At 39.2% G+C, this 15,073-nt stretch overlaps 1 protein-coding gene across 1 annotated transcript in view; it reads left to right on the top strand.

The window, feature by feature from the left end:
• The window catches only part of MCU (mitochondrial calcium uniporter), a 279,792-nt gene that overhangs the window by 234,008 nt on the left and 30,711 nt on the right, over window positions 1-15,073 (top strand). Inside the window, exon 3 of the mRNA XM_007940632.2 lies at window positions 13,971-14,141. Coding sequence (XP_007938823.1) covers window positions 13,971-14,141 — 171 coding nt within the window. The remainder of the gene's footprint in view (window positions 1-13,970; window positions 14,142-15,073) is intronic.

Here is a 15,073-nt window from a genome sequence, read left to right as displayed (position 1 = left end):
CCTCGGAAGGAAGGTTGGGCAATCCTACTTCCGTAGTGATACTGCCTTGGAAACCCAAGGAGGGGTCGCTATGAGTCGGGGCCGACTCGACAGCATATAACAACAACAACAATAAAAGGAGCTCTGGTAGCATAGTGCCTAAGGACTTGCCTGCTAACCAGAGGGTTGGCAGTTCAAACCCACCAACCACTCCTTGGAAAGAAGATGGGGCAATCTACTTCCGTAGTGATACTGCCTCGGAAACTCAAGGAGGTGTCACTATGAGTTGAGTCCGACTTGACGGCACATAACAACAACAACATAGAAGAGAAAAGGAGCTCTGGTGGCGTAGTGCCTAAGACATTTGACTGCTAACCAGAAGGCTGGCAGTTCAAACCCACTGGCCACTCCTCGGAAGGAAGGTTGGGCAATCTACTTCCATAGTGATATTGTCTCAGAAACCCAAGGAGGGGTTGCTATGACTTGGATCTGACTCGATGGCAGTGAGTTTGATTTTTTTGGTTTTATAGAAGAGAGAACCAAACACACTGCCATCAAGTCAGATTTGACTCATAGCAAACCCCCCTTGGGTTACTGAGGCAGTATCACTACAAAAGTAGATTGCCCAACCATTATAGAAGAGAGATAGTTCATATCAGTGGCTCTGATTGTAAGGCTTTAAGGGATTACTAAGGTTTTATTTTTGTTTTTGTTTTTAAGAAAAGAGAAAATAACTTTTTCAAATATATTTAGATACTGCATACTGTATATTGTTGTTGTGTTGTTGTTATATGCCGTCAAGTCGGACTCGACTCATAGTGACCCCTCCTTGGGTTTCCGAGGCCGTATCACTACGGAAGTAGATTGCCCAACCTTCCTTCCAAGGAGTGGCTGGTGGATTTGAACCATCAGCCTTCTGGTTAGCAGTCAAGTGCCTTAGGCACTGTGCTACCAGAGCTCATATACTGTATATTAAGTTCAAATTATTATTTTTTACCTCATTTTCCTTAGGAAACATAAATTACCCCTTTGGAAGGAATAAAGTAATAAGGATATCTGATTTTGCTTCCTTTAATTTTTTTTTTTTTTTTTTTTGTAAAAACTCAAATCATGTACCTACAAGTATTAACTGCTGTGGAAATTGTGTTGTCCTGATGCTGTCAATTAGAATACTAAATAAAATAAAAGAAACAACTGTTTTCACATAAGTTCAATTTTGTCCCACTTGTTGAGATCTGTAGTTGAATAGTTGTTCTTTTAGACAATAGGCAGCATAGGACTGTGATTCCTGAGAGAAAAGAAACAAATGAGATGAGCTCTACATTGCCTCAGCTTGCAGACTTGAGATGTTTTCCAAGATGCAGCACAGAGAGGGGAACCCAAATGTAGTTCCACCATCTAACTGAGATGAAAAAACTGAGAGCAGAGGTCAGAGATGCTAAGTTAGCTAGAATTTATGAATCAGAGATCTGGAGAAGAGGAAGCTATAAAGAAAAGGAGTTCCAGAAATTGCTTTGGCTCTGGGTGAATTCTAAACCAAAAGACAAAACTAGAACAAATTCCAAGGAAAGGAATAATTACAAGGGTGCAGTAAAATGAGTAATTCTTAGTGCTCATACCAAGCCAGAAATCATGAGTCGGGGCTGACTCGACGGCAAACAACAACAACAACAAAAGCTGGTGAAAAGAGACATCAATGAAGACATGAACATTCAGTAGAGACCCCAGAAGGACCATAACTTAGAAGTGAGGCAAATTTAGCCCAAAAATAAAGGATTCTTTTCACCTGTCCTTAATTAGTAAGTCTTTAAAGGATCAAACTAATATGAAGATGGTGTTGTGCACTTAATACCCACAGTCATGGCCTTTTCCATCTGAAACCCAGAACAAGTAGGTAAAGCAGATACAAAGAAAGATACTGGAGTTATTAACAGCTAAGGAGAAGATACAGTATTACATGCAGTGAAGGCAAAGAAAGAGAGCAGGCTAAACAACTGGGGGAAAAAAAGGCAGGCCTGCCCAACCAGTGGAGACGGAAACAAAAAACCTAGAGCAGGAGGCTGGGTAGCGGAGAAGGAAGAAGGAAGAAAAGGGAAAGAAAGCGCTGGGGACTCAGTAGCCTCATCGGGAGTTTTATGAGTGAGGCTGTGACCTTGTGGGGGAGTAAAGATCTTATGGGCAAACAGCTTGAAACCCCTCCACCTTGGCTTGGGCTGCCGTGGAGTGCAGAGCAGAGTGGGAGAAAGGGAGGAGAAGTGCCCTCCAAGTAGGCAGACCCCTGGAGTGGGTGTAAGACAGTGGGGTTTGGGCCTAGCTACTGGAAACCTTTTGTGGTCTGGAATGAATCTGTAGAGTGGGTTTTTGGGGTTTGTCAGTCCACCCAGAGAAAGAAAACACTCTTTCTTTTGGGAATACTTCCAGATTTGAAACACCTGGGCACCATACTCAGCAGAGGTCCCCAAAGGGACCCAAGCTGCCTTTGCCCATAATGCTGACTGAATTTCCTCACCCCAAGTAGAAAACTCCTTTCAGCCTTTCTATCCCAGGGTTCCCTTCTGTGTTCTTTTTTTGTTTGTTTTTCTTTTCTCTTTTCTCCCAGACTCCTGCAACAGGAGAAACATATTTACTCCACTAGGCACCCGTACCTACTACGGATGGTAGACAACACCTGTTCGTCCTAATACCAAAGCTTATTCACAATGAACAGAGAGACCTACACCCACATCCCCACCAGTGATTGCACCAACACAGAGTGAGCTGGAGAGTGACCCAGTACAGCTGAGTTAACAACCAAAGAAGTACACCTGCTACACATACCCAGATAATGGTAAAACATAAAAGCAGGGTGAAACAAATCAATACATAACTAACAATTAAAGACAACAACTTCAAAATGTCTAGGATACAACAGACAATCTCAACTCAAAAAAAGAGGACAAGATAACAGAAGCAAAAGTTCAGAGCAAAGAATTATGTGTCTTAGAGGAAGAAAAAGCAATAGAACTATCTGAGAAGGAATTCAGATACATAGATATAGATATAGATAGATAGATAGATAGATAGATATAACCCTCCAAGAGCTCAAGGAAACCATAAACAGAAACAGCAAGCAGCCGGTACCCTGGAAGAACTCAGGAAAACCATTCAAGAACAAAGTAACAAGATAAACACTCAATTAGAACTCATACAAAAACAGCAATTAGAAATACAGAAGATGAACAGTAAAATTATGGAAATAGATAACATGGTGGAAGGACAAAAGTGTAGACTAGAACTGGCTGAAGAATGCATTTCCCAGCTAGAAGACAAATCTTTTGATGCCAGCCTCTACAAAGGAAAATCAGAACAAAGATTTAAAAGAAATGAAGAAAACCTAAGAGTTATATGGGATGACATGAAGAAAACCTAAGAGTTATGTGGGATGACATGAAAAGAAACAACATACGCCTGATTGGAGTACCAGAACAAGAGGAGAACAAAAAAAAAAAAAAACTGAGAAAATTGTCCAAGACTTGCTAACAGAAAATTTCCCACATAACATGAAGGAAGAAAAGATATTCGCCCAAGAAGCTCAGTGAACTCCATCTCTTGGCATAGATCCCAAGAGAAAGTCACCAAGACATATATCATAATCAAACTTTCCTAAACCAAAGACAAAGAAAGAATCTTGGGAGCAGCTTGGGAAAAACAAAATGTCACCTACAATGGATAACCAATAAGACTATGCTCTGATTTCTCAGCAGAAACCATTGCAGGCAAGAAGGCAGTGGGGTGGCATATGTAAAACTTTGAAAGAAGAGAATTTCCAACCAAGAATTATATACCCAGTGAAATTGTCCCTCAAATATGAGGGTGAAATCAAGACTTTCTCAGACAGTCAGAAATTAAAGGAGTTTGTGCAAACTAGACCAGCCCTGCAAGAAATGCTAAAGGGAGTCCTTGTAACAGAGAACCCACAACAGAGAGCAACAAATTAAAATCAAGATACTTGACACCACCACTTGGAAACCAAACCAGAAAAAGACTCTCAAAATAAACTCATAAGAAATGTGCATAGAGAAATAAAGGAGTCAATCTGCTGATGATACCAGCAACAAAGCAAATAGAGGGAATAAAAGTTTTTATTACAAAACTTCCAAATAGGGAGGAAAACAGGACTATGTCTTTATAGAACAGATTGTTCTAAACTTGGGAGCTCTGGTAGCATAGTGCCTAAGGCATTTGACTGCTAACCAGAAGCCTGTTGGTTCAAACCCACCAGCCACTCCTCGGAAGGAAGGTTGGGCAATCTACTTCCATAGTGATACTGCCTCAGAAACCCAAGGAGGGGTCACCATGAGTCGGATCCGACTTGATGGCAGTGAGTTTGGTTTTGGTTTATTCTAAACTTAGGGAGATGAGAATTTAATTCAGGGTAACCACAAAGATAATTAACAATCCCTCTAAGCAAACTCAGAAAAAAGAAAAACATAAGGGCTAAGTAACCAAACATTCAGGGAAGAATTGACACCTAGACTACTCAAACTATTCCAGAACATAGAAAAAGATGGAATACTCCCAAATTCATTCTACAAAGCAAGCATAACACTGCTACCAAAACCAGGAAAAGACACTACTAAAAAGGAAAACTATCAGACTTATATCCCTCATGAATATAGACGCAAAAATCTTCAACAAAATCCTAGCCAACAGAATCCAACAACATATCAAAAAAAATAATACATCATGACCAAGTGGGATTCATACCAGGTATGCAAGGATGGTTCAACATCAGAAAAACAATCAATGTAATGCACCACATAAAACAAAAGAACCATATGATCATATCAATCAGTGCAGAAAAGGCATTAGACAAAATCCAACACTCATTCCTGTTCAAAACTCTCAGCAAAATAGGGATAGCAGGGAAAGTGTTCAACATAATAAAGGGCATATACGCAAAACCAACATCCAACATTATTGTTAATGGAGAAAGACTCAAAGCATTCCCCTTGTGAATGGGAACCAGACAAAGATGCCCTCTGTCACCACTTCTACTCAACATTGTATTGGAAGTTTTAGCAGGGTAATAAGACAAGAAAGAGAAATAAAAGGCATCCAAAATGGCAAAGAAGTAAAGCTATCTCTGTTCGCAGATGACATGATCCTATACATAGAAAACCCAAGAGACTCAGCAAAAAAAATTACTGGAAGTAATAGAAACATTCAGCAAAGTGCCAGGATACAAAGTCAACATACAAAAATCAGTTGGATTCCTCTACATCAACAAAGAGGCCTCTGAAAAGGAAATAAGTAAAACAATACCATTTACAATAGCTACTGGAAAGATGAAATACTTAAGAATAAATCTTACCAGGGACACAAAAGACCTATACAAAGAAAACTACAAAACACTACTACAAGAAATTATAAGAGATCTACGTAAATGGAAGGACGTGACTTGTCCATGGGTAGGAAGACTGAACATTGTGAAAATGTCAGTACTACCCAAAGCAATCTATACATTAAGTGCAATCGCAATTCAGAGCCCATCAGCATTTTTTAAGGTCATGGAAAAACCAATCACTAATTTCATATGGTAGCATAGTGCCTAAGGCACTTGACTGCTAACCAGAAGGCTGGTGGTTCAAACCCACCAGCCACTCCTTGGAGGAAGATGGGGCAATCTACTTCCGTAGTGATACTGCCTCAGAAACCCAAGGAGGGGTCGCTATGAGTCAGGTCCAACTTGACGGCACATAACAACAACAACAACAAACAATTTCATATGGAAAGGAGAGAGGCCTTAGATAAGCAAAGCACTGCTGAAGAAGAAAAATAAAGTAGGAGGCCTCACACTCCCAGACCTCAAAACCTACTATACAGCCACAGTAGTCAAAACAGCATGGTATTGGTGTAGTGATAGAGAGATAGACCAATGGAACAGAATGGAAAACTCAGAAGTAGACCCATCCATCTATGGACAGCAGATCTTTGACAAACCCATTAAATGGGGGAGAGATAGCCTCTTTAACAGATAGTACTGGAAAAATTGGATATCTACTTGTAGAAAAATGAAACAGGAGCCATACCTCACCCCATAAAAAAAGTGAACTCAAGTTGGATCAAAGACTTAAATGTAAAACCCAAAACTATAAAACTCATCAAAGATACAATAGAGGCAAATCTAGGGGTCCTAATTTAGGGCATAAGTAGACTGTCGAGCATATCGCAAAAATGCACAGGCAGTGGAAGAGAAACTAGATGACTGGGACCTTTTAAAAACTAAAGTCTTATGTCCATCTAAAGACTCCTCCAAAAGGGTAAAAAGAGAACCTGGAGATTGGGAGAAAATATTTGGCTGTGACATATCTGACCAGGGACTAATGTCCAAAATTATTGAAAACTTCAACACCTCAACACCAAAAAGACCTACAACCCAATTCAAAAATGGGCAAAGGAAATGAACAGACACTTCACTAAAGAGGATATACAGGTGGCCAACAAACATGAGGAAATGCTCACGATCATTAGCCATTAGAGAGATGCAGATCAAAACAACAAGATGCTATCTAACCCCAGCAACAATAGCAGAGTTCAACAAGACAGAAAATAACAAATGCTGGCAAGGCTGTGGAGAGATTGGAACTCTCATACACTGCGGGTGGGACTGCAAAATGGTACAACAATTGTGGAAAATGGTATGGCGTTTCCTTAAGAAACTGAAAATAGAAATACCATTTGAACCAGCAATTCCATTACTAGGAATATATCCTGAAGAGGTGAGAGACAGAACATGAACAGACATATGCACACCCATGTTCATTGCAGCACAATTCATTGTAGCAGAGAAATGGAAACAACCTAAATGCCATCAACAGATGATTGGATAACCAAACTATGGTACATTCACACAATGGAATACTATACAACATTAAAGAACAATGAAGAATACATGAATCATCTCACAACGTGGATGAATTTAGAGGACAATATGCTGAGTGAAATAAGTCAAACACAGAAGGACAAATATCGTGTTGTTGTTGTTGTTATGTGCCCGCGAGTTGGACCCGATTCAAACCCCTCCTTGGGTTTCCTAGGCAGTATCACTACGGAAGTAGATTGCTCCATCTTCCTTCCGAGGAATGGCTGGTGGGTTTGAACTGCCAGCCTTCTAGTTATCAGTCAAGTGCCTTAGGCACTATTCTACCAGAGCTCCCAGACAAATATCATATGAGCCCACTATTGTAAAAAATCAAGGAAAGTTTATTCAGGGAAGGAAACTCGGTTGGTTACTGGGGACGGAAGGGAGAATCTCGGACTACTTGGGGGTCACATGTTGATTTGGGTGAGGGGAAGAACAGTATGGAAAGAGTCTGTGACCAGCATGATGACATTGGAGAAAGGAAAGACACCAAAATGTACACAAAAGATATAGTTAATAATGGCAAACACTATTACAGGCACAACACTGCAGTGTCACTAGCACCAAATACCAGGCTACAAATTAGTGCATAGACAGGTGAGAAAAGCAGGTAGGGTAGGTGAATAGGAATACACCCTAGACCAAGGATAGATTTGGCTGAAGATAATCTTACATATGCACTTGTGCTACAAAATTAGCCACATACATTACAGAAGCAACAGAAGACAGGGTGGAAGGAACTTTGCCAAGACAACCAAACATCTTGTGAGAGAGAATCACCAGGCCTGGGGACTCGAGACCGTAGTCTCAGGAAACATCATGCTCAATTGGCACACATAGTTCATAAAAATTTTGTTCTAGAACCTACTTTGGTGAGGAGCAACTGGGGTCTTAAAAGCTTTTGCATAGCCATCTAAGATGCAACTATTGGTCTCTTCTTGGCTGGAGCAAGAAGAGTGAAGAAAATCAGAGTCATCTGGAAACAATTAGCCCAAAGATAAGATGGACCATGAGAACCTCAGCCTCCACGACCCGAGACCAGAAGAACTAGATGGTATCCAGCTACCCATACCAACTTCTCAGAAAGGGATCAAACCTGGAGATCCTGGATAGAGTGGGAAGAAAAATGTGGAACAAAATTGAAAAACACAAAAATGACCAGAATTACTGGTTGGATAGAGACTGGTGGAACCCCACAAACTATGGCCACGGGTTACTCTTCAAGCCTAGAAATAGACTCATTTACATGGATTCGCTCTCAGCCCAACATTAAAAAAAAAAAAAAAAAAACTAATATGCAAATAATTTCACTATACAACAATTTATAGCACTCCACAGTGGAAAAAATAGCTACTCTAAGTATCATTATATTTATAGAGAGGAAAAGGAAAACTATCCATAATGAGAAAATAAATGGAATAGAGTAAAAAGAAATAAATGGAACTTCTAAATTAATAGAAAAAGATAGATGGATGTACAGCAGATTAGAAACTACAGAAGAAATCAGTGATATTAGAAAACATAGTAATCAAAACTATCTAAAAAATATAAAGCTAAGAACAGGGGTAGAAAAATACTGAAAATGGGAAGAGAGCCTCAGTGACCTATGAGACAATATCAAATGGTCTAATATAAGTATAATTGAAATCTGAGGAGGAGAGAGGTAGGAAACTGGGTGGGGGGGACGTTGGTTTTTTTTTGTTGTTTTTTTTTTAACAATGGCAGAAGTTTTTCCAAATTTGGTGAAACTACAAACCCACAGATCTAAGAAGTTCAACAATTCCCAAGCAGAATAATCATAAAGAAAACCATTCAAAGGCATATCATAATCAAATTGTTGAAAACCAGTGATAGAGAGAAAATATTAAAAGCAGCAAGAGGAAAAAAAAGACATACTACATGCAGAGAATCAAAGATGAGAATATTAAGAATATACATAGCCTTCTTATCATTTACTATGCAAACCAGAAGATAATTGCATGAATTCCCTAAAATACTGAATGCAGGGGAGAGGGTTTTGAAACTGTAATTTAATACCCAACAAAAATATCTTTCAAAACTGAAAATGAAATAAAACCTTTTTCAGACATACAAAAGCAGAGAGAATTTATTACCATTATAGCTACATTATAGGAAATGCTTCAGACAGAAAGAAAATGGTAAAAAAACAAAAAGCCAAACTTACTACCGTCGAGTCAGATCTGACTCATAGCGACCCCACCTTGGGTTTCTGAAGCAGTATCACTGTGGAAATAGATTGCCCAACCTTCCTTCCAAGTAGGGGCTGGTGGGTTTGAACCACCAGCCTTCTGTTTAGCAGTCACATGCCTTAGGCACTACACCACCAGAGCTCCCAAAGAAAATGATACCAGGTGGAAACTTGAATCTATACCAAAGGAATAAAGAATACCAGAGCAAGTAAACATGTGTTTAAATATATGAGACTTTATGCCTAGTTTTTTAATTTCTTTAAAAGATAATCAGTTGTCATAGCAAAAATAATGTACTATATGGTTGGTAACACAGATACAAAGCACATGAGAAAAATAGCACAAAAAAATGCAAACAGGAGAGGTAGAAATATGTTGCTGTAAGGTTCTCTACACTATACCTAAAGTGATAAAATATTATTCAAAGGTTGATTGTAATAAACTAAAAATGAATGTTGTAAACCCTAGAGCAAGATTCAGCTAACTATCGTCCACAGGTGAAATCTAGCACACTATCTCTTTTGTAAAGTTTGCTGGAATGCACCAATGCCCATTCATTTATATGGCTGCTAATTCACTACAGAGTTCTGTAGTTATAACAGAGATTTTGTGGCTGCACAACCCAAAATATTTACTATTTATTTAGCCCTTTACAGAAAAAGTTTGCCAACATCTGCCCTAGAGTAACCCCTAAAAAAATTTTTTTAAAAGAAGGTATGGCTAATAAGCCAATTTTTTAAAAGAGTTCATCAGCAACTAATTTAGAAATTAAATGGAATCATAAAATATACTCAGTTAATCCCAAAGATGGCAAGAATAAAGAGAAAGTGGAAGAAAGAATAATTGGGACAAATAGAAAATAACCAGCAAAATGATAGACTTAAATGCAACTATATTGATAATCACATTAAAAGTAAACTTTAAGTAAGCACATATCGTCTGATCGGCTAAAATAGCAAGACCCAACTATATGCTATCTACATGAAAACCAGTTTATATATACTGGTATGGATAGCTTAACAGTGAAAGGATGGCTATTGTGAATAATGCTGCAGTGAACATTGGTTTATAAATCTCTTTATGAGTCTGTGCTTTCAAGTCTTTTGAATATATACATAGTAGAATTGCTGGATCATATGGTAGTTCTGAAGGAGCTCTGGTGGCATAGTGCCTAAGGCATTTGACTGTTTACCAGAAGGTTGGCAGTTCAAACATACCAGTCACTCCATGGAAGGAAAATTGGGCAATCTACTTCCGTGAAGATTTGCCGCTTCAGAAACCCAGAGTTATGAATCGGAACCAACTCTATGGCAGTGAGTTGCTTTTTGTTTTTTTCTTTTATGTTAGTTCTATATTTAGTTTTTTGAGGAACCACCACATTTTCCACAATGGCTGTTATCATTTTACATTCCCACCAGCAATGGATAAGGGTTCCAATTTCCCCACATCTTCACCAACATTTGTTATTTTACTTTTTTTTTTAAATCTTAGCCATTCTAGTGGGAGTGAAATTGTATTTTTATTTGTATCTCCCTGATGGCCAGTGACCCTGAGCATCTTTTCCTGTGTCTGGTGGTTATTTGAATGTCCTCTTTGGTGGAACATCTAATTCAAGTTCTTTGCCCATTTTATGATTGGGTTGTTTGTCTTTTTGTTGTTAACTTGTACACCAATGTTCATTGCAGCACCATTCACAATAACCTAAAGGTAGAAATGACCTAAATGCCCGTCTGCAGATGAATAAATAAACAAAATGTGGTACATACAAGCAATGGAATACTACTCAGCCAGTAGGAGATATGAGGTCTTGACACATGCTACAGTATGAGTGGAACTTGAAGACATTATGCTGAGCAAAATAAGCCAGTCACAAAAGGACAAATACTGTATGACCTTATATAAAAGGACAAGAAAAAGCAAATGTCTAGAAACCAAAGTTTTTATTAGGGGTTATCAGAACATTATTACAGCTAACAATATTAGTTTATTAGGGGTTATTCCTCTTAAGGAAGGAAGGAAAGGGGAGTTAACAGTGATGGAAAAGTTGCATTGATTAAGCGTAGAGTTGCACAGCCAATTATTGTTATTGTTGTCAGTAAGTTGTACATCTATAAAAAGTTGAATTGGCATATGTTGTATGATAGATATATTTACAAAGACAAAGGAAAAAAGAAGTGTAGCTGCTGAAGCTGCTTATGTACATCCAAACACCTCATGGGATTTGGTTCCTTGGTTTGGAGGTTTAGGGTCATGATTTTATGGAACATTCCAGTTAATTGGCCTGTTGTTGTTGTTATGTGCTGTTGAGTCGGCCCCAACTCATAGCGACCCCTCCTTGGGTTTCCGAGGCAGTATCACTATGGAAGTAGATTGCCCAACCTTCCTTCCGAGAAGTGGCTGGTGGGTTTGAACCACCAGCCTTCCGGTTAGCAGTCAAGTGTCTTAGGCACTATGCTACCAGAGCTGCCTTAGTAATGCATTTAGTGCTTCTGTTCTGTCTCCTAGTTTATTACATAGTGCCTAGGGTCTTAAAAGCTTACAGTTGGCCATCCAAGACACAACAGTTGGTCTCTATTCACCTAGAGGAAGAAGGGAAATAAGGAATAGGAGGAGGAAATGGGATATGTAGCTATTATTCCATGAACCTTCTTTGCCATGAGACCAGAAAAACTGAATGGTGCCTAGCTACCATTACTGAACACTTTGATCAAAGATTCTAAAGCAGAATCCTGATCAAAAGGGGAAAAATGCAGAACAGAATTGAAAATCCTCATGTACTGTAGACTTTTTGGAGCCATGGTGGATGAACCTCTGAAACTCTTGCCCTGAGATAATCTTTAAACCTTAAACCAAAAATATCCCCTGAAGTCTTCTTAAAACCAAACAGTAGTTTAACTTAGCTAGTTTAAAAAAAAAAAAAAAGTCTGCCTTGAGCATTATGCTCTTTTAAGAACTATCCATACATGATCAAATTGACAACAGGAACTTGAAAGACTAGAAAGGAACCTTAGGGGGACAGTGAGTTTATGTTAATGAGCGGGGAAGAACTCAGAAAAGGAGGGTAAGAATGTGTTCTGATTACCCAGTACTGCTCTGACAAGAATATACCACAAATGAGATGGCTTGAAGAAACAGGAGTTTGTTCTCTTACAGTCTGGAGGCATTAAGTCTGAGTTCAAAGTGCCAGGCTCTAGGGGCTGGGTGAATGCTTCAGCTCTGCCTCCTGCTCCCAGCCCACTGGAGCTAGAGGCTTTTCTTCACTCAGCTGCTGGCAGCTGAGACTGACAAGCCCAAGGTTGACAAGTAAAAAGGCATAGTCCCAACGTTACCAAACCACATGGCAGGCCATTAATTCAAGTCCATTGAAGGTCCTAAGGTCAGCAGAGCATGGCAGGCTGCTGAACAACGACACAGCTACATGCAAGGTTCAAGTGTGCCATAAGCTAGAGACCATTTCCAAAGCTGTTTCTTATATACGGGAAGCAGACCACATACCCAAAAGCAGCTACTCAGCTGCTCACAGTAGATTCCACCATGGAGTTGATTACCAGTCTCATCATGGAGAAAACTACATCCAGCTGCCCAGCCACTCAACCAGGCCTAGCCAAGATGACACACAAACTTAACCACCACAGAATGCTTGCACAACTCAAAAAGTGTAATCAGTGTCTGTAAGTTATACGTAGAAACTGTTGAATTGTATGTTTTGCTATGTATATTCTCAATATACTTTAGGGGAAAAAAACTAAAAGAATAAGGAAAGTATAGCGTGAAAACATATATCCACACACAGACTTGTGAGTGAATAATCAGAAAAGCTTCATTCATAGTAGCCAAACACTGAAGACAATCCAAATGTCCATCAGCAAGTGAATGGATAAAGAAATTGTAGTGTAACCATATATTAGAATACTACTCAGCAGTAAGAATGAATGAGCTAATAGTATAAACAACATCATGAATGAATCTCAAAGTCATTATGTTGAGAGAGAAGCAGGTACAAGAGAGTACATTCTGTCCATTAATATACAATTCTAGAAAAATCAAATATAATCTGCAGTAACAAAATCAGGTCAGTGGTTGTCTGAGACTAGAGATGGATGGAGATAAACTGAAATGGGAATTTTGGGGGCCATTGGAAATGTTCATTATTTTGATTGTTGTGTCAAAACTCATCAAAATGTCCATTTAAAATAACAGTGTATCTTATTGTTTATACTCTATGCCTCATTAAAGTTTCTCTTAAACATTTCAAAACATGAAAGAATTTAATGTGGGTTTTTTTGTATACACTGTAGGCCTTTTTAAATGGTAGAATAGTCAAGGAAATAAAATGTACATGACTGCACTTATGGAAATTTTCATGCATTTATAATCGCTACACTATTAATCTACATACATCTCCTCGAAACTCTTCAATTTTTAGTGGAATGTGAATCATTAGTCTCACTTACTAGTCTACTTTAAGAAGACATTCCCAGGGATTCTTGAAAGCTCTGGCTCCCGAGAGGTACCTCCTACAAGCCTTGGAATCTGGTCCAGCAATCTCTGGCTACGTAATAAAATCTTACTAAATGGAACCAGGGTTTATATTCATCAATACAAAGAACTTTACCTCATATTCCTAGGAATTCTTCTCCTTGACCCACTCCATGACCCACAATCCTTTGCATGTGTTCTTTTTTCTGAAAAAAGATATGATCGTCTGTAATCCAATTCCCAGAATAACCTTGAACTAAAGCTAAAGAACATATTCTTCACCCTTCTTTGAAAACATTTTCAACCACAGTAATAATCAGAGAGTTTGTTAGAATATAATGTGGCTTTAACGTATCATGAAATCTAATTATCATGTTTGTGGGTTCTTTTCCCCTCAGATGTGACAGTGGTTTATCAAAATGGGTTACCTGTGATATCTGTGAGGCTACCATCCCGACGTGAACGCTGCCAGTTCACGCTTAAACCTATCTCAGACTCCGTTGGTGTGTTTTTACGACAACTGCAAGAAGAGGATCGGGGAATTGACAGAGTTGCAGTCTATTCACCAGGTATAGTCATCTTCATTATGCATCCCCCTCGGGAGCTCTGGTAGCATAGTGCCTAAGGCACTTACTTGACTGCTAACCAGAAGGCTGGTGGTTCAAACCCACAAGCTGCTCCATAGTGATACTGCCTCGGAAACTGAAGGAGGGGTCCGACTCAACAGCACATAACAACCACCACCCTCTGCTCCCCCAAACCATCCCTATACACACACACACACAAACACACACACCCCTACTGCAGAAGAATTCCACAGTCTTAACCTTAGAAAATTTTGTTGTTGTTGCTTAGCAAATGCCAGCAAAGAAAGAGATTTCTCTTCCAGTGGTTCTCAGAATTTAATTGTTCAGTCTCATTCCAAAGCAGCTCACATGTAATGCCACAGGCAAAGATGAGCAGTCGATCACATTTTATATTATTGACACCTTTTGTCATTAGCTTTTTTGTTGTTAGGTGCCATCAAGTTGGCTCCAATTTATAGCAACCCTGTGTACAACAGAACAAAACACTGCCTGGTCCTGTGCCATAGTCACAATCTTTGTTGTGGTTGACCCCATCATTGCAGCCACTGAATCCGTCTCATTGAGGGTCTTCCCCTTTTTCACTGATCCTCTACTTTACCAAGCATATGTCCTTCTCCAGGGATTGGTCCCTGTTGACAACATGACCAAAGTATAAGAAATGAAGTCTGGCCACTCTCACTTCTAAGGAGCAATGTGGCTGTACTTCCTCCAGCACAGATTCATTCTTCTAGCAGTCCATGGTATTTTCTGTATTCTTCCCCAACACCACAATTCAAAGTCATCAGTTCTTCGGTCTTCCTTGTTCACTGTCCAGCTTTCACATGCATATGAGGTAAAAATACCATGGCTTGGGTCAGGCACAGCTTAGTCTTCAAACTGACATCTTTGCTCTTTACCACTTTGGAAAGATCTTC

This window comes from Orycteropus afer, unplaced genomic scaffold, assembly GCF_000298275.1.
Source record: "Orycteropus afer afer isolate SDZICR_OR568_19922 unplaced genomic scaffold, OryAfe1.0 scaffold00070, whole genome shotgun sequence".
In the NCBI taxonomy this organism is placed as follows: Eukaryota; Metazoa; Chordata; class Mammalia; order Tubulidentata; family Orycteropodidae; genus Orycteropus; species Orycteropus afer.
The sequence above is the reverse complement of the archived record's forward strand: the minus strand, read 5'-3'. Positions and strand labels throughout refer to the sequence as shown.